Source organism: Uloborus diversus, chromosome 6, assembly GCF_026930045.1.
Source record: "Uloborus diversus isolate 005 chromosome 6, Udiv.v.3.1, whole genome shotgun sequence".
Classification (NCBI taxonomy): domain Eukaryota; kingdom Metazoa; phylum Arthropoda; class Arachnida; order Araneae; family Uloboridae; genus Uloborus; species Uloborus diversus.
The window spans coordinates 45627824-45648700 of NC_072736.1; the positions used below are offsets into that span (position 1 = coordinate 45627824).

Consider the following 20877-nt stretch of genomic DNA (forward strand, 5'->3'; position numbering starts at 1 on the left):
TTTCGGAGAATCTCAATCGAGTCAGGTTTGACACCTTTTTAAAGTTTTTTTTTTGATTTTATAGTTTTCACATGATCAACTATAATTTTCCAAATTCAGTCCTTTTTAGTTAGTCATTTGGTTGAAAAGCTGTGATGTTTCCGGAAATATCCAATTTTCAGAAATAAATAGTAACAGTCCAGTTAAAAAAAAAAAAACCTCTCACGTGAAACGATTTTGATTTTTAACACCCAATTTGTGGGAAATGTCACGTTTTTTCACGTACAATGCTTGAAGCACTGGTAGAACAATTTTGGTCAAATGATTTTACGTTGGAGAACATCGTAAAGTATTCTGCTTTGGGGGGATACATTGGAAAATTGCAAATGAACTGCCATGGTCAAAGAAAAACTAGCTGCATCGCCCGGCTTTGCACAGTCTACTTCGAAAATAAAAGTTACTTCAAGTGACGCTTGTGTAACAATCAAGCTTGAACAAAAATGAAAAAAATTAAAAAATCAATCAAATTTTGCAGCAAATTGCGGAAAAATAACCAGAAAGAAAACATTTTAAATCCTCTGAGTACAGGAAAAGCCTCAAAACGAAAGTCAGAATTTTATTTGTTTATATTTGAGAAGAAAATGGCAATATATCTTTATTCTCAATGATTTTCTTCATGCCACAAATTTTAATAAAAGCACTGTTACGGAATGTTGAGTTGAGGCACTGAATAATAATTTGAATGGAGGAAAGCCTTCTAAAATTAGGGATTTTATGTCGAAATCCAAGTATCAAAATTAGTAATTTTTAATTAATATCTTCGCTAATTATTATTGGAGGATTATGTTAAATAGCCGAAATAAAGAAGGAAAAATTACGAATATATTGATACCTGGTTTGATAGTGGTTCACTGGCATTCGGGAAAAGTAACTCTGATATAAATACAGACATAGATACATACATAAGTACACGCTCAGTTTTTAATTATATAAGATGATGAATAAAGCAAAAAGTAAAAAGTTTCGAAATGAATATATTGTATTGCACTGAGAAAAAGGAAATTTGAGATTGAGTGAGAGTTCAAAATTTGAAGATGAATGTAATTCAAAATAAAAGCAATTTTATCACAAGTGCATCAATACAATGTTCCAAACTGCTCAGCATTCAAAAGAACGGGCGTGAATTTTTTACGTGAACGAACGGATTTGTTCATTTTAAGGATTCGTTCTGTTTGACCCTTTCGTTCGTGAACGACACATCCCTAGTTCATACTACTAATGTGATTAACTATTTTTTGTATATTTTATGAATAAATATATACTAATATTTACTGTTAAAAATATAAAAAGTGCTAGTGCATTAAGGCTATTCATGTTTTTATTCTAATATGAATAAAAAATTTTGGTGCATATCTTTTGAATTTTTAATGCATATTTCATGGATTTTCTGTATATAATTAGATGAATTTATTGTGCATAATTTGGGCTCTAGTAATAAATATAGATTACACATTTAGCAAGGCCAGAAAGTCCTCTAAATGGAGTTTTTGATCACAACCGCCTTTATAAGTAACAGAAAACATAATGTAAAATATAGTCAAAATATGAAAATCTTTTTCCAAAGTACAATTTTAAATTCAAAAATCATACAATTTTAAGATATATTTGCAAGTCAATACATACATAATGAGCACAACATGAAGAGAACAAAAAATCATACTTTTAGAAAAATTGCATGTCTATTTACACCAGGTACACCAAAAGTGTTATTAAGACATCCAACACCAATGACTAATACATCATAGTGCACATAAAATTGCACTGAGGGATCCAGTACAGATTTACAGAGCAGCTTTTGTTTCTTCAGGTCAAGTTCTTCAGCAGAGGCTAACATGAAGTCGGATGGATCCTTGAATCCAACATTTCTTACTGGCTCAGTAATTGAACTAAAACATAAAAAATTCATTCAGTGACTTTGAATTTGATAATTGTTAATCAACAACCATAATATACACTGTCTAAAGTATCAGTTCTCAACTGTTGGCCTCAAGGGTGCCCTGAACATAAATTTTTCGAACAGGGAAAGTTCTCAATTTGCCAAATCAGCTCCAAATTTCACCCAATGCAAGCACACATACCTACAACTAATGAGAAGGAGTATTAGACAAAAGTTTTTAGAAAATGCAGTAGTGCAGTATTGTCTCCAAATGTACTGAATTGCTGGGCAAAATTTGGCAAATGAGGAAAACTTTTGGTAGGCCACAATGACCTCACACTGAGGTGCCCATGGCTATTGGGCATCAGCAGAAAAATTTGACCAGTCCTTGGAGTTTTTACCTGACTAAGCTTCAAAAAGAAAACGTCATTTAAAAATAACAGCAATAAAATTCTATACGTTTTTTTTTGCACTTTTTATCCTAATATTCTGTGATTTTGCTCTTAGTATTAATAAATTAGATGTACTAATAACAATTCTTTCTTATCTTTGCATTTAGACACACGGCAGTGTGTCAGCCAAGTTCGGAAATCAGGCGACACATCTGCCAGTGTGTATCTTACACGAACCATTTCAAACTACTTTTGACTTCCTTATTTCTCAAAAACTATTAATTCTACGTGCTTGAAATTTTGTATGTCTAATAGAACTGTTTAGCAGACCTATAATTCTAAATTTCATGAATGTACCTCTTATAGTTATGGAATTATTACTGTCTGAAAAGTGTCATTTTTTACACTCACTCACTCACTCATCAAAATGTTTACGAACTTCCAAGTGTCTCACATACTTGAAATTTGGCATGAAGATAGATTTTCATGCATAGGTAAAGGGAAAAATTTTAAAAATCAAAAAACTACATTAAAATAGCAAAAAACTACGCTATTTTGTATGAGCATCACGGCGTAATCACTTAACCACGCGATTACAAAATATTTCGCCAAATAAATCAAAACAAATGGGCTCGTCAAAAGTTGTCAAAACAAGGTTGTTGAAGTTTTAAATTAACAATCTAATTTCTAACCAAAATTGGGAAGACTAAGAGCTAATGTACATTGGCCTTGCTGATAAATGGGAAAACAGATGATTATTGCCCAAAATTGGCGATCATGCAATGTCCCCATTTATCAAAATATCTTCATAACTTCTAATAAAAAGAAACTGCAAACAAGTGCACCGTAACAGCAGGGGGAAAAAAAGGAAATCATATATTTGTAATATACGCTTTTGCATTTATAACTGTCTAAATTAGAACATAACCTTTGATGGAACTGATGTGATATACCCACCCTTGGCGACTTTTTCCTGTTGGCGCCAAGAAAACGTCGCCAAGAAAACGATGCATGACGACATATGTCATACATCGTTCTTAGCGATGCTTTTTCAGCGCCAACAGGAAAAAATCAGATAAAAAAACATGATCAAAGCACTTCAGAACACAATATATATAAAAACAACATAAAAGCACAACAAAAAACATCATGAATATATGCTTCAAAAATGAACAGGGCCGGGGTTTTTTGTAAACATATTAAAATACAATGAAATAAATTATTGTATTAATTACAAGTCGAAATTAATGCATTAATTTTTTTTTCATCATTTCTCCGGGATACGAGCCCTCGGTCTCATAGTACTTTCGTAATGAGACCTCGGCTCGCCGGCCCTGCCTCGGTCTCATTACGAAAGTACTATGAGACCTCTGGCTCGCCAGGACTGAGCGGAGCGAGGTCCTGGCGAGCCAGGTTATCCCTCCGACTGTTAATATACATTACAGTCGGAGTATGGTCACAGTTATGTATATTATCATGGAGACACCCAAGGGTGACTCCTTCCGTTCAGTGTACAATAATGACACAGTTTTAAGTGTGAAACATGCACCATTATTGTGCAGATTTATTAATAAAATTCAGCATTTTTAAGAGTACAACCGAAAGAACTTTCAATTGTTAACATAAAATTCAGTACCTAAAGGAGGCATGTTAATAGAATGTCTAAATAATTCGTGGCATCGATAAGAATTAACTTTTAGAACAAAATAACCGTACTATTTCTGTAAAATTAATTTACATACAGTAAAAATAAAGTTAAAAACTACAAGAACCCCTCAAGGATTTGTAAAAACAAAGAATTTTGTAAGTGAGAGGGGTTTTTTTGAATTCTAAAATAAAGAACTTACCTTTTTATATGGTATAAATATTCATACAGTCTAAAACAATACATCATATGACAATGGCACGTTACAGATACACACCACATTTTAGTTAACTTTTAATTAACCTTCAAGTTTGAAGAAACTGGCATTTTCTAATGTTTTTACTTCAAAACACAACTACTGAATTTGAACTAACACAAAATAAGCATTCCTGTAAGGTATATTGCACGAAACAACACCACATATCTCTCCTGCGTGAAACCCAAACAACCCAAGTAAACAAGTTTGAACAGATCTGTAAGATTGCCTTCGGGTTGCTAAACACAGGTTAGTTTGGCCAGGGATGCCATGCATAAAAAATTATCGCCTCATTAGCAAGAAAAATATTTTAATTTTGTGCAAAAAAATCGAATGTCGCCAAATGGGGGGGTATATCACATCTGTACCCCTTTGATTTAGCTTTTCAAAAAGTAATGATATCCCAACAAAACATTAATATGAAAAAGAAGCCAAGTTTGGTTTAAATGAGGTGCAGGAAAGACCGTGTCACTGACAAAAAATGTTCAAATCTAAACAGTTACCAAGTTCTATAGCAGTTCCTCATGAAGTTGGATTTTCTCATGTTCTTCAATTCATTTAGAAAACAATTTTTTACTTTCTTTGATATTGGACTTAAAACTTGGCAAGTCTGAAAAAAAAAAAAAAAAAAACTAGTGATGACTAAAACTTGCTGCAAGTTTTTAAAGTCCAATATCAAAGAAAGTAAAAAATTGTTTTCTAAATGAATTGAAGAACATGAGAAAATCCAACTTCATGAGGAACTGCTATAGAACTTGGTAACTGTTTAGATTTGAACATTTTTTGTCGGTGACACGGTCTTTCCCGCACCTCATTAAAACCGAACTTGGCTACTTTTTCACATTAATGTTTTGTTGGGATTTTAGTATTACTGAAAGTAAACCTCAATAACCATTTTAAAAAGGGAAAACAAGAAGTGCAACATCACATTTTTTAATGAAATATGGTTTGAAAAATAGTTTGTCATCAACAAGAGGAAGGGAGAGGATGAGGTGAAGTGTGACAAAGAAGGGAAGAGGGGGACAAAAATGTTGGGGAAAAAGTATGACATCATATTTATATGGACATCCCCCCTTAAGGGTAAGGAATCCTGAAAGATGTCTTAAAAAATCAACTGTTCAATTTTGATTTCCTTAAGTCCCACAGCATTGCACCATCACCAGTGTCTGTGAAATGTAGGATGTGTGCTATGCTGTAGTTTTAAAATAATTTTTGCATATCCCAAATTAATAAGCTCAATTAATGGGGAGTGAAATATGATTTATTAATGTGATGAATTGATATGGGACCCACCCCCCTCCCCCATAATAACATTCAATCAAAAAATTACATTTGATTAATTTTGAATTGAAAATTAATCATCAGTGAAAAGTTTTAGTCATCACTAGTTTTTTTTTTTTTTTTTCAGACTTGCCAAGTTTTAAGTCCAATATCAAAGAAAGTAAAAAATCAACAATCAATAAGAGTTAAAACCGACATACATGTAGGACTATAATAGTATATTAAGGTAAATACGAAAAGATTTTAGTACTGCAATGAATAGAAGCTAGTGAAATAAGTAGCAATTTAAAATCCATTTGTATTGATGTCACGGTGAATTGACATGACAACCCCAATCAATATTCCCGGACTATATGTCAACTATCAAAAACCCTAAAATGCCTCAAAAAAAATTTCAGAGGAGGAAGAATTATGTGACGTTCTGGTCTCTCTCATACAAGGGCGCCCATATGGGAGGCAAATGGGGGCTCAAGCCCCCCCCCCCCTTTGAAATTAGAACTTCCTTGCTTTTAGTATTTTTTTCTTCGCAAAAATGTAGAAATATTTCTTCTTCAGCAATTAAGAAATAAGTTATTGAAAATGTCAAATTTTAAGAACTCTAATCTGTACCGAAATCGGTTTCAATTGGGAAAATATCCTGCGAAACCATGACGAAAATATCTGAGCCCCCCTCCCCCTTAAAATTTTGCATATGGGTGCCCTTGCTCTCATAGCGTGACTTTGCTTTCTTCCTAACAATTTTCCCATGAATAAATTTAACATACTAAGATTTGGAGTTTACAAAAAGTCAAATGTTTGGGGGGGGGGGGGGTGTTACCACAAAGAAACCGCTCAGATTGTGCAGTTGCTACACCCCTAGCCAATGTCCTCTACTTTGGTGACATGCTTTATTATGCAAAGAGCAACACAACTACTATAGTCATCCCAGCACGTAAGTTCTTTCCACACTTGTCTGCTTCAGTAATGTGTTTGTGAATACTTACACTTGAGCATAAATATCAAACAACTTCCAAATATGTCAATAAGACATGCAATTGGACATTAGTATCTAATATTTGATGCTGCTGAGAAATAAATTATTAACTGCCATCAAACATCCTTAACTAGTGGCTCAGATCAAGCGGTTTCTTTTTTTGAACAATTGAAAATGGAAAGTATAAAAACTCTGTTCTAAGTGATGCACTCTGCACAATTTATGAGCGAAGATTATTTTGATGTACCATGATTATTTTGAATAGTATATACATAATTATTTTCAAAAGGATAAAATACAAATGAATTTTAAAAACGTAAATCAATCTTAAGAATTTTAGCATGTAAAAGTAGATTCTCAAAAATCAGTGATTAATGGGGTGGATTGGATGGCCGAATCACAAACGGCAATCGTTTTGGAGCATGAAGCGACAAAGGTGAACTAAATGAATGTTAGTATTTACAATAAAACGATCTCGTAAGTGAAGACGATTTTTTTTTCTTTTTAATTTAAAAAATATAAATATTCCCGATTACAGGTCCGAAGTTTTTTTTTTCTTATGGTTCAAAAATTTAAAAGCATAAATAGAGCAGTACCGAAATTCAAGAGTTCCAACAGTGGTACTGCAAAGCAAGGGAGTAAATAAAAAATGATTTCTAGGAGTGACCACTTTGACATCAAACATTTTTTTGTCGATGTTTTTCAAAACACTGTAACTTCCCCAACCACTTCCTAAAATCACAACTTGTTTCTTTTTGAAAACATTTACATCAGTAGAAATATTTCGAGTACAATGTTTAAAGTTCATAAAATGTGTTCTGAAAGCCATCATTTTACATTTAAGTACAGTGTTTACAAACAAAACTCGCTAATCAGTGTGACGCAATAATTTTTTAATACAGTTACAGTGATTTATCTTCACAGCAGAATTATTGTTAGGAGGTGAAGCCGAGTTAAATTAGTTAGTCAGATATTTAAATTAATGCCTGTAAAATCTTTTCAAAGAATTTATTTGCTGTATTTAAATGAAAATAAAGATTTTTTATGTTTGAATATTGTTTCATTCGACACATTTCTTTTATTACTTGTGATCAGCTTTGTTACACCTCAACTGCAAGCATTAGCGCGGAATTGTTTTGTTTACAAAATTTTTTGATTTCTTTCGCGGCTGTCTTTTTTATTGTACTTTCGATTAAGAGTTTAACAAATCAGTCATGTCTGTCAATAATGACATTACTGAAAAAGAAAAACCAAATTCTTCAGTTTCTATTGATTCCACGAAATCTGTGAGATCAAATATTCCCTGGTAATCCGTTTAAATTATCTTTTATGTTAACTTCCAAAGATACATTGTTACGGATATTTTCTCATAACTATTAAGATATTGTATTCAGTAAGTTACCGCCCTATAGCCAGGGCTAAGGCAAAAATACATGAAATACACCGCCAGCTCAGTCAATTCCAGCCGAGGACTGCAGTTTCGTGCTTATTAGCCCTCATCAGCCCGGCATAGGAAGTGAATGAGCTAAAGGAGGAAAACCTCTTAAGGAAGCCCAGAGTGCCAAACAAACTGGTAGCTAATATGGAATTAGCACTGACCAGACGAGTTACCGCCCTACTTACTGAATATACTACGCCTTGCCTTCAATATTAGAGTTGAACTGAACCATTGCTTCGGTCACTCGTCTGGTCAGTGCTAATTCCATGTTAGCTACCAGTTTATTTGGCACTCTTGGCTTCCTTAAGAGGTTTTCCACCTCCAGCTCATTCACTTCCTATGCCGGGCTGATGAGTGCTAGTAAGCACGAAACTGTAGTCCTTAGCTAGAATTGACTGAGCTGGTAGTGCATTTCTTGTATTAAGATATTGGTTCCTAGCCATCTTTCTTAGGTTAATAATAGAAATGGGAATGGTCGAAAAAATCTGGAAACTTTGGGAAGAAAACCGGTTTTTCCGAAGAAGTTTATTTCCCCTCCAGAAAATTTCAAATTTCCCGCACAAAATTATGTATTTAGAAGTCTGGAGGAGATATACGATAATTGGGAATCTGGTACAGTCGTCTTATTTTTCGTGTGAATAATTTTAGTTTTGTTAACCCTACTGATTTATAGTAACCCTTTGTGAAAGGTGTTTCCATTCTCTTTGTTTAGATTTGCACTGAAAAATACCTCTCACACGGGCGCTGGAGCCAAAAAATGGCGCCAATAAAGAAAGATCGCCAGATTCCTAGTTATTGAAATATCCTCAGTCTGTACATTCAAGGGGAGCCATTCCGTCCTCGCTCACCCCTCTAAACCTTAAGGGGCCGGGCATCCAGTCTTGAGGATGTCCTGAGATTTAGATGTCTTCAGGATATCCTAAGGTAAAAGCATTAAAATCATCTCTTATCATCCGCTGCAGGTAGTGATGTAAAATACCCGGGTATTTATTTTTAGGGGTAAATACCCAGGGTATATACCTGGGTAAATACCCAAAATGGGTATTTACCCGGGTATTTATTTCAAAAATTTATATTGAACTAAAATACTTTTCTGTGTGTATTCCACTATGTATATATAAAAAGTGTTTTGTTTTAACCTTCAAGACCTCTATTTTTGCAACCGTTAGTTCTAGATGCATACTTACAATTGCAAAAATGTTCAAAATCAGATGCAGACTTAAGATATTGAAAATTTGAAGTAAAAATAAAAAATGAGTAAAAAAATACAAATTTTAACTTTTTACACGGGCCCCAGATCCTCTGACTTATTGATAGTTAGGGAAATAATCTCTACTGAAAAACAATTTAAAAAAAAGTTTGACATTAGTACGACCAATATTCACTGAGATATGAAACGCAGCGTTTTGTAACTTACACCATTTTACACTCGCCGTCAGTAACATCTTTTGGGGGAAAATATAGCAGTTAATGAGTGTTTATATAAAATTATATGTGTGCAGAGTGATTTTTCAAATTTTTCAAGGTTTTGAAGCGTGTTTTGCGTATCACGGCATAACATTTGCATGAATTTTTGAGTAGAAATGAAAAATGTAGTACCTTGTGTTTTTTACTTTGCCAACCTGTCATTATTCTGAAAGGGTAATAAGTTCTAATCTCATCTTCTGCATGGTCCCTTAAAACTTTCAAATGGAATATCTCCTTGAGTTTTCATTGCACAAATGTTAAGTTTTTTTGCGTCAGTAAGTTTTAAATTCAGATCATTTCTCTAAATATAAGTTAGGGGACCTAGAGCCGTATAAAAAGTTAAATTTTGTAGTTCTTGACTCATTTTTATTTTTGCTTCAAACTTCCAATATCTTTACTCTGTATCTGAATATTTTTGCTATTGGAAGTAAGCATCTAGGACTAACGGTTGCAAAAATAAAGGTCTTGCAGGTTAAAACGAAACACCTTGTATATACAAAACAATAAATTTTTCCCTAAAATTTGTATTTTGATCACATATTTAAAGAATTATTGTGTGAAACAACTCAGCAATCTAATATGATATTCACATTAAATGTGTTGGATATGCCTAATCAATGTTGATAGCCAAATTTCACATATAAAAAGCAATTCTACAAAAAGTAAAAAGCTTAACTGGTTACAAAAAAAAAAAAAAAAAAGCAAACATCTTCTTCAATTATGACATTGAAAAGAAAGATTCTTTGGTTCGTGATATGTTTCTTTCATAATTTCATTAAGTCTTTCGATAAAAAATATTATAAACTGTGTAATACATATGTATGTATCAGTTTTACCAATTATTTCATATTTAGATTTAAAAAAAAAAATTCTCATTCACTTTTTGCATTTTTTTGTAAAATACCCAGTTTTTGGGTATTTACCCAGGCCTTGGGTAAATACCCGGGTAAATACCCAAAAAATATTTACCTACCCACTGGGTATTTACCCGATCCACATCACTAGCTGCGGGTAAACTTGAGCCATCACAAGTGACAAATGAGGGTTGGCAAGTCAAGCGAGCACTGATTATGGAACTCCCTAGTCTAAATTGAACTTGATATGAATCATATGCATTTGTATCAAATTGGTTTTACGTTACTTTGTGAAATATTTTAGTAAAGTAATAGTTGAAATATTATTGTTTTGTAATTTTTAAAAATATGTATTTCAAATTTAATTATTTTTGTAATATAAATGTAAATTTGTCGACAACTGAAGTTTCTTAAGTCTTTTTCAATAACTTTAACAATAAAAAAAGTTTTAAATGAAAAAAAATCATGATTTGTTTAGCCCTTGTCAAAAACTGATAAAATGAATAGCTTACCAAACATCCGGATTTCATCCAGATTGTCCAAGTTTCAGACCTTGTCCAAATTGATGGACTTCATATTCAAATATTTGAAAGTAGTAGGTAACTAAAAAATGTTTTAATACAAGACCTAAAGGTAACTATTCCAATATTGTTTGAGTTTTCAGTTCTAACTCTTTTGGTCAAGAAGTTTTACATTACTCGATAGTAAATCATGTTTATGATTGACAGTGGCAACAATTCAGGGGGGAAGGGGGCGACTACCCCCCCCCCCCCACTTTTTTCATCATCAAAGATTGCCTCATCGTTAATATTTCAATTTCAAAACATTCTGGATAACACTACCCAAGCATTAACGTCACCAAATAATGTTTAAAATTTCAGTTTTCAAACTTCAATTTTGAAAATTTTCCGAGAGAAAATCCCTGATCGCACTCCCTTCTTCCTTTCAATTCAAAGGTGATCTAAATTTAAGTTATAAAGACTCCAGTTTGAGGGGGGAAAAAATCAGGAAGAGAAACCCCCAGGTAGCGTAAAACTGTGTTTTGAGGCCCCTATTTAGGAACAAAAAAAAATCCGGTGATCTTTTTCTTAAGTCCTTAAAGGAAGTTCGTGACTGAGTTCTTAGGATTTCATCAGTTCAAAAATATGTATTCGAAGAACCCGGTAGCAGAAACTGCGAGACGCGAGACGTGCGTCGCAGATTTTTCAGCAGCCTGCAGATAATTTTACCAAAAAACAAAAAGAAAAAAAAAATTAATAAATAAAAGAAAAAAAAAAGAAATACACCTTGGCAAAAAGATCGTTCGGAGTTCGTTTTTTCACCGGAAAAGCGATGGATGCTTCAGCATTTCATCTAGAAACATAGTCGCCATATTTGGTCATTCATAAGATCGAAGTAGATAAGATGCTTAAGTGCCTACATTTTCCAAAACAAAGGACAATTGGATGTTTCATTTAACTGCAAACTAAAAAAATGACTTAAAATGTGCAGCATTTTTTTTTTTTTTGCTTTGGATTTTTTAAAATAGTTTTCTTGAGAAATGAAAAATTTTATATTTAAAATTTCACCTTATCCTCATTGTTTTGGACTCAAAAGCGCTAAAAACTTTTCAACTTAAGTGTAGTCTCATGAGGGTTTTTATTTTAAAATTATTTTTAGCAACAAATTCAGTAATTAAGATCTTAGTTTTTGGCGTAGTCGCCATGTTTGGTCATTCCCAAGCTACGTTTTCATAAACGGAATTAGATGCTTATTGCAATTCATGCTGTTGAAAATTGTGCAAAATGTGCCATTTTGTTCGGATAATTCTTAATTATTGTTTTGAAAAGTGCAAAACTTTATCTTTACAATATTATCCTATATTCATTGTTTTAGAGGCATATGTGCTAAAATCTGACTATTTCAATCTACTTAATTTCTACTTGAATCTCTCTCTATTACTACTTTACAAATTAAAAAATCTATTTATAATCATTGAATTTTTCGCGTAGACGCCATGTTTGGTCATTCGCACTTGCCTAAGTTCCCCAAAAAAGAATTGGATAAAGTTTTGATCTGTTTACTTCAATACAAACTATTGAAGGTAACAAGAAAAAATTTACAAGAAATCATGTTTTTTTTTTTTTTAATTATTTTTATGAAACATGAATTATTATCTGCACAATTGTATTTGATCCTCATTGCTTTGGAAGCTCTGCAATAAACTGAAACATTCATCTAAAATGCAGTTTCCTGCCAATTTCTCATTCACTAATTTATTTATTTATTCATTTTTTGAAAAAAAAATTCAAAAATCTATTTTAACTTGAATTTTCCACATTTAAATAAATATGAATTGAATAATTGTTTTTCATAGTGTGCAGAGTTCTATTTATTTTTATGGAAGTAGTGAATCCCCCCCCCCCAACCCTTTTTATACTTTAAAACTCGGCGACGGTGGGGGCCACCAAGTTTTTCGTGTCTAATGGCCACTGGCCAGTTGGAACATATCTGAATCTTGACCTTTCAAGGGACTTGTGTATTTTATGAAAACAGAACTAATAATAATGCTGCAGATTATTTTCAACTGCCCAAAATAGTGTCGCAGACTGGCTAGAAAGTTTCTGCTACTGGGTCGAAGAACCTCCGAACCTTTTCGTTCCTCTTTAAGTCAATGAAAGAGAAGTCTGAAAAATGTTTTGAAAGAAGTTCTAAAACTGTTTTAGACTTTGCAAAAATTCTGTGAGAACCCTAAATTCATTGTTATAAGTTTGCTAAAGATGGTTTTAATTTGCGGGAAGAGCCTTCCTTACCCTTACATTACCAAAGACAGTCCAAACTTCTTCGTTTTCATTATTATTATTCTTAATTAGACTTTACTTTTTTAAAAAAACATTATGAGGACAACCCTGGAAACTCCTCGACATTCCCCAAATACATGGGCGCCCATATAGGGGGGCAAGTGTTAGCTCGAGGCCCCCCCCTTAGAAATTAGAACTTTCTCGATTTTAGAATTTTTTCTTTACAAAAATGTAAAAACATTTTTTTCTCCAGCTATAATTAATAAGTTATTAAAAATGTCAAATTTTAATTACTGTAATCTGTACTGAAATCAGTTTCCATGGGGAAAATATCCTGCTAAACCATGGAGAAAATGTCTGAGTCCCCTCCCCCCTCTAAAATTTTGCACATGGGCGCCCATGCCCAAATGGTGACAAAGCTCTACTAAAACGGCATTTTTATAACTGCAATTCCAAAACATTTATGCGAGAGAACCTCAGAAGCCCCCCTCCCCCACCCCCAATCACTCAAAATAGCCTAGAACAGTCTTCAATTTCCTTAAAAAAATTTGTCCCTGCACTTATAATCTATCCGCCACTATCTAACTTCCATCTCCCCCCATTTTTCTCATTTTTATGAAGTTGTCTGGATTTGGCTGATGCAAATTATGGTAACCCTAAGAATCCTATAGCATAGTTTCCGCTAATTATCGTTAAAAGTAATGACCTTTGAGTTAGTGTGTAATGGTTGTATGGTATGTAAATTTTGATTTTTTTTCTTTTTCTTTTTCTTTTCTAGGGTTGAAAAGTACCGCCCCAAAACATTTAAAGAAATTGTGGGCAATGATGAAGCTGTGGAACGGTTTGAAGTTAGTATTAAATAGAAAATATTTTATCTCATAGCTTTTATCTATCTGGGGTATGACTGACTCATGGAAAGCCTTTTTCTCATTTGCTTTTTTTTTTTTCTAAAGAATTAGTGTAAAATGCTTGGAGAAGGGATTAAAGTAATGTCACCAATAAATGATATGAAAATCCTTATAGTAATCTGTTAGATTAATTTCTTAGCTATTAAAATCTATTTTTGCTCATATTGCTTTTTTCCTAACCTTCCTTTTTAGCCTACTTTCCCATTAAAAGTCAAAGAAGGAAGAAAAAAATATGAAAGAAGACTTACTGCATCTTAAAAATATTGCAAAAAACAAAAAAAAAGTCAAAAATAATTAAATAAATATGGAAAAATTAAAAATTTTAAAGTATTGTATTGAGATGAGGAAAAATGTCGGTCTGTTTGTCTGTCCTCCCCCCTACTAACTTTTAAGAGAATAATCGACTTGAACAATTTTTTTTTGTTCAAAAGATCTTGGTGAGGACACCTTATTGCCATATTCAGGCATCGCAGCGTTCCTATATTCCTATATTTTCCTATATTTCTGAAAAAGGTTCCTATTTTCCTATAATTCCTATATTTTCCTATATTTTCAGTTTCCGCTTCCTTTTTTTTTTTTTTTTTACTTTTCCCCCGACTTTTTGCTACTGCATTTCCACGAGCGACGCGCAGACGCCATTTTATCTAAGCAGGGCTCCCAAATGGTCCGCTTTTCCCGCCAAAGTTCGTTTTTTATGGTAAAGTCCGCTTTAGACCGCTTTTTAACATTTTTTAACATTTCAGTCTGATTAGTCCGCTTTTACATAGTTTTTACTTAAATATCACATTTTAAAAGTTTTTTCATTTCGTTAAAAGTTACTGTACACCCAAACACGCCGCCGCAGCGCGTGTTGAACCAAGTTCGTACGCCCATTAAAAAAACCTTGAAAGGTTATTGGAAAAAAAAGGTCTTTTTTTTTTCAAGTGCTTGAAAACCTTGAAAATGTATGAAAAGTTTCTTTATTGCTTGAATTCTTTCAAAAATCATTGGATTGTGTTTCAATAGTGCAATTTTCGGAACATATATATATTCGGTTTGATTTATCGCGAAAAATTGCTTTTGTGTTTAAGATTTCAATCCCTTTGCATCTTGTTAATATTTTGATGTTTTTACAATCGAAAGTGATTTTGACATGACCTTAGCTTAGCTTATTTTTCGTTTAGTTTCAATAATTAACGAAGGAATTATTTTGGAAACTATGGCAACATTGAACTTACTCGGATTTCGCGGAAAAATGCTTCTCGCGTTTGAAATTTCAATCCTTTTGCATCTTGTAAATATTTTGATGTGTTCCACAATTGGAAGTTATTTTAACATATGCTACCTTAGTTTAGTTTATTTTTCGTTTAATTTTGGTAATTAAAGAAGGGAAAAATTTGGAAACCATGACAACATTGAACTTATTTGTACTTCGCGGAAAATTGCATCTCGCGTTTGAAATTTCAATCCTTTTGCATCTTGTGAACATATTGATGTTTTTGACAATTGGAAGTTATTTTGACATATGCTGATATAGATTAGCTTATTTTTCATTTAATTTCAATAATTAACGGAGGAATTATTTTGGAAGCCATGTCAACATTGTACTTACTCGGATTTCGCGGAAAAAATGCTTCTCGCGTTTGAAATTTCAATCCTTTTGCATCTTGTAAATATTTTAATGTGTTCCACAATTGGAAGTTATTTTGACATATGCTACGTTAGTTTAGCGTATTTTTCGTTTAATTTCAATAATTAACGAAGGAATTATTTTAGAAACCACGGTAACATTGAGCTTATTCGGACTTCGCGGAAAATTGCTTCTCGCGTTTGAAATTTCAATCCTTTTGCATCTTGTAAATATTTTGATGTTTTTGACAATTGGAAGTTATTTTGACATATGCTGCTATAGATTAGCTTATTTTTCATTTAATTTCAATAATTAACTAAGGAAATATTTTTAACCCACGGCTACATTGAACTTACTCGGATTTCGCGGAAAAATGCTTCTCGCGTTTGAAATTTCAATCCTTTTGCATCTTGTAAATATTTTGATGTGTTCCACAATTGGAAGATATTTTAACATATGCTACCTTAGTTTAGCTTATTTTTCGTTTAATTTTAGTAATTAACGAAGGAAAAAATTTGGAAAACATGACAAAATTGAGCTTATTCGGACTTCGCGGAAAATTGCATCTCGCGTTTGAAATTTCAATCCTTTTGCATCTTGTAAATATTTTGATGTTTTTGACAATTGGAAGTTATTTTGACATATGCTGCTATAGATTAGCTTATTTTTCATTTAATTTCAATAATTAACTAAGGAAATATTTTTAACCCATGGCTACATTGAACTTACTCGGATTTCGCGGAAAAATGCTTCTCGCGTTTGAAATTTCAATCCTTTTGCATCTTGTAAATATTTTGATGTGTTTCACAATTGGAAGTTATTTTGACATATGCTACATTAGTTTAGCGAATTTTTCGTTTAATTTCAATAATTAAAGAAGGAAAAAATTTGGAAACCATGACAACATTGAGCTTATTCGGACTTCACGGAAAATTGCATCTCGCGTTTGAAATTTCAATCCTTTTGCATCTTGTAAATATTTTGATGTGTTCCACAATTGGAAGTTATTTTAACATATGCTACCTTAGTTTAGTTTATTTTTCGTTTAATTTTGGTAATTAAAGAAGGGAAAAATTTGGAAACCATGACAACATTGAACTTATTTGTACTTCGCGGAAAATTGCATCTCGCGTTTGAAATTTCAATCCTTTTGCATCTTGTGAACATATTGATGTTTTTGACAATTGGAAGTTATTTTGACATATGCTGATATAGATTAGCTTATTTTTCATTTAATTTCAATAATTAACGGAGGAATTATTTTGGAAGCCATGTCAACATTGTACTTACTCGGATTTCGCGGAAAAAATGCTTCTCGCGTTTGAAATTTCAATCCTTTTGCATCTTGTAAATATTTTAATGTGTTCCACAATTGGAAGTTATTTTGACATATGCTACGTTAGTTTAGCGTATTTTTCGTTTAATTTCAATAATTAACGAAGGAATTATTTTAGAAACCACGGTAACATTGAGCTTATTCGGACTTCGCGGAAAATTGCTTCTCGCGTTTGAAATTTCAATCCTTTTGCATCTTGTAAATATTTTGATGTTTTTGACAATTGGAAGTTATTTTGACATATGCTACTTTAGATTAGCTTATTTTTCATTTAATTTCAATAATTAACTAAGGAAATATTTTTAACCCACGGCTACATTGAACTTACTCGGATTTCGCGGAAAAATGCTTCTCGCGTTTGAAATTTCAATCCTTTTGCATCTTGTAAATATTTTGATGTGTTCCACAATTGGAAGATATTTTAACATATGCTACCTTAGTTTAGCTTATTTTTCGTTTAATTTTAGTAATTAACGAAGGAAAAAATTTGGAAAACATGACAACATTGAGCTTATTCGGACTTCGCGGAAAATTGCATCTCGCGTTTGAAATTTCAATCCTTTTGCATCTTGTAAATATTTTGATGTTTTTGACAATTGGAAGTTATTTTGACATATGCTGCTATAGATTAGCTTATTTTTCATTTAATTTCAATAATTAACTAAGGAAATATTTTTAACCCATGGCTACATTGAACTTACTCGGATTTCGCGGAAAAATGCTTCTCGCGTTTGAAATTTCAATCCTTTTGCATCTTGTAAATATTTTGATGTGTTTCACAATTGGAAGTTATTTTGACATATGCTACATTAGTTTAGCGAATTTTTCGTTTAATTTCAATAATTAAAGAAGGAAAAAATTTGGAAACCATGACAACATTGAGCTTATTCGGACTTCACGGAAAATTGCATCTCGCGTTTGAAATTTCAATCCTTTTGCATCTTATAAATATTTTGATGTGTTCCACAATTGGAAGTTATTTTGACATATGCTACTTTAGATTAGCTTATTTTTCATTTAATTTCAATAATTAACGAAGGAATTATTTTGGAAACCACGGTAACATTGAACTTACTCGGACTTCGTGGAAAATTGCTTTTTGTGTTTGAAATTTCAATCTTTTTGAATCATGTAAATATTGAAATATTTTTCCCAATGGAATGTTATTTTCCCATATGCCACCTTGTTTTATGTTTAATTTAGTAGAAAATAAATGTTTTATGGGAAACATGCCAACATTGAACTTGGTTCGTGAAAATATGCTTCTGTGAGCTTTCAATAGTTTTGCATCTTATAAATATTTTTATATTTATGACAATTAGAAGTTATTTTGACATGATACGTTTTAATTTTTATTTAAATAACTAAAAAATTAATAATTTTTGTGTTTAATTCAAGTTTATTTAGTTTTTCAAACTTAATTTTGATTATTCTTTGCTTATTTTCGTTTATTACTGTTTTTTTGTGTGGGGTGGGGGGATATTAAATTTAAATAATTGAGTACATAGCATTTTAAAGTAGCATTTGTATATGAAACAAAGTTTAAGTATGTAATTTCATCAAGTTGAATTTGTGTACATCATTTCATTGTCATGATGCCTGCTGTTGTTCTCATGTGCCAGCTAGGCTGGCAATTTGGGGTGCGCTGCTTCATTTTTCCAACCGCACTGTCATTTGGTATGAAGTCCGACTTCCACAGTACACACATGTCATAAGGACCAGTTTATAGGGTAGGCAATTATTCACAGCATAACATTAGATTCACACAAAGAAAGGACAAAAGAAAGTATGTCCATGCCCGAGCCGGGATTCGAACCCGGACCTTCCTGTCGCTGTCAGACTTCTCTGACCACTAGACAAGGCAGGCGGCATGATGCCTGCTAAGGGGGGATTTGTTCCCCCCCATAAAAGTTCAAAGCACTCATGGCCCTGCAATCATGGAGTAATTTTTTAATGTAAGCTTTATGATTCTTGAAAATATACTTTGAATATGAAAATTGCAAAACTAAGCCTCATGTGATCTGCTTCCCTTTGTGATTGAGCATTTCAGACATTTTTAGGAAAACTTTGAATACAGTAGATCTGTTTGGTGTGTGATAGATTCATATCGGTTGTGAAGGGTATAATGCTATTAAGAAGCATTACAAGACAGAAAAACACAAAAATAATTTTAAACTAAGGAAAGATGAAGCACAGCTTCATCTATCCTTCTGTGGGACTACCAGCAACCGCCCCCCCCCCCCTCCCATCCAAATGTTTGTGTAAATAATATTATTATTCGATGGATAAAAAGAACAGTTGTGCAGAAGATAAAGGAATTGCATCATTAAAAATCTCAGTATTATGGTTAATTAACAAATTATCTTCATGGATTTAGCAGCAGGCAGCTAATTTGCCTTTTGGTGCTTCCTTGAAATTAAATGAATGGTCCTCCCAAGGTCATCTTTTTAAGCCTAACTGGTCCTCTTTAGTCCTCTTTTTAATTGAAAATGGTTTCCTTCCTTTTCTAAAGCTAAAATGTGTTGAGTGCCCTGTACCGTGTTTCTTCCTGAGTGGAGCAGCGTTTGATTTTAGCTCGTCTCTGCAGCTCAATTCTGAGCCCTTGAAGCTCCTGCGTAAGTCCTCAAAACTTCACTTTCGAACTCGGCGTCGATGAACTTGGGCGATCATGATGGGCGCATGGGCTGTGTAGGTTTTGATGATGTCATTGTAGGAAGGGCTCTCCGACCTCTTACCGTTTCAGGTCTCCACACACACGATTTTTTTTCTTTTTTCGGAACTTTGCGTTTGGCTACGGTTGCAATTATTGCTACTTGCGGGATAGCTCATCTCAACTTCGATTGTTTTGGTTTTAATTGTGTGGAATGTAGGTGCTGCAGTTCGCGTATCAACTAAACGTTCATTTTAATAATAATGCCTCCGAAGAGGCCGCACAGCCAAGTTTTCAAAAAAGAATACGCAAAACTGTTCTCGATTTTAAAAGAATTGAGGAAGTCGGAAAGACATGCACACTTTGGGGTCGTTCCAGACACAAATTGGGTTCGCTTTGCGGCCCCTTCACAAATTTACGCATCGTAAAAGCGGCCCCATTCACAAAATTCCACATTCAAAAGCAGCTCATTCACAAAATAAATATACCAACAACATAATAGGGTAAATCTAAAGCTATCATTTTTTTCCAACCGGAAAGCTACCGGACCAGCAGCTACGTGTGAAACATAGTCGCCATATTTGGTCATTCACGGGATGGAATCAGACAAGATGCTTAAGTGCTTAAAATTCTAAGAACAAAGCAGAATTGTATTTTTAGACTTATTTATGCGTATGTATTGCACTTATGTCAGGTAGTGTTATTACATGTTTTTAATCAAATAGTAGTGCAGTCGAACCTGTTTATCTCGAACCTGCCTATCTCGAAAACCTCTCTGTGTCGAAGTTTTTCATTTTCCCTGCACACAAAGTATTAATTCAATGTTTTCCCCCATGTTTGTCTTGAATGAAATTTTCTGAAAACCTGCATAACTCAAATTTCGACTTAAGTGTCTTTCTTGAATTCCATCCACAACAATCTTTATTGACTGGAATTTGGAGACAGAAAGCACTTTTCTTAATATTAGCAGTCACATAATCCTCCAGAATTAAAACTTTATGTACAAAAAGCAAGTTTTCCAGCAATTAAATTCATTCTGAAACTGAGAGGAAGGGGACATTGTTGATTAGTAAAATTGCTCCCAAAGTTTTACTTTCGAGTCATTGCTCCAATTACTTATTTTTAGAACTTTTTTCAAAACTTCTGTATCTCGAAGCCTCCATATCTCGAATTTTTCTTATGTGCCGTAAAAGTCGAGATAGACAGGTTCGACTGTATTGCATTTTGAAAAAAAAATGTCCTACTGGCTTGCCTTGTTATAAAAATTCCTGTATGTCCTCTTTTTTTTATTTTCAAAATGTTCCTATATTATTTCAAAAAATTCCTATATTGTTTGCAAAAAATTCCTATATTTTCCATCGAATTCCTATATT

The 20877-nt window shown here is 33.0% G+C and overlaps 2 protein-coding genes across 2 annotated transcripts in view; one reads left to right on the forward strand and one right to left on the reverse strand.

Moving 5' to 3' along the window:
* The window catches only part of LOC129224525 (uncharacterized), a 29648-nt gene extending 22343 nt beyond the window's left edge, over positions 1 to 7305 (reverse strand). Inside the window, exons 1-2 of the mRNA XM_054858990.1 lie at positions 7059 to 7305; positions 1700 to 1925 (exon numbers count right to left, since the gene is read on the reverse strand). Of these exons, the coding sequence (XP_054714965.1) occupies positions 1700 to 1925; positions 7059 to 7294 (462 nt within the window). The 5' untranslated portion in view covers positions 7295 to 7305. The remainder of the gene's footprint in view (positions 1 to 1699; positions 1926 to 7058) is intronic.
* A 299-nt stretch (positions 7306 to 7604) lies between these two features.
* LOC129223767 (replication factor C subunit 2-like) overlaps positions 7605 to 20877 on the forward strand; it is a 35346-nt gene continuing 22073 nt past the window's right edge. Inside the window, exons 1-2 of the mRNA XM_054858126.1 lie at positions 7605 to 7768; positions 13780 to 13849. Coding sequence (XP_054714101.1) covers positions 7677 to 7768; positions 13780 to 13849 — 162 coding nt within the window. The 5' untranslated portion in view covers positions 7605 to 7676. The remainder of the gene's footprint in view (positions 7769 to 13779; positions 13850 to 20877) is intronic.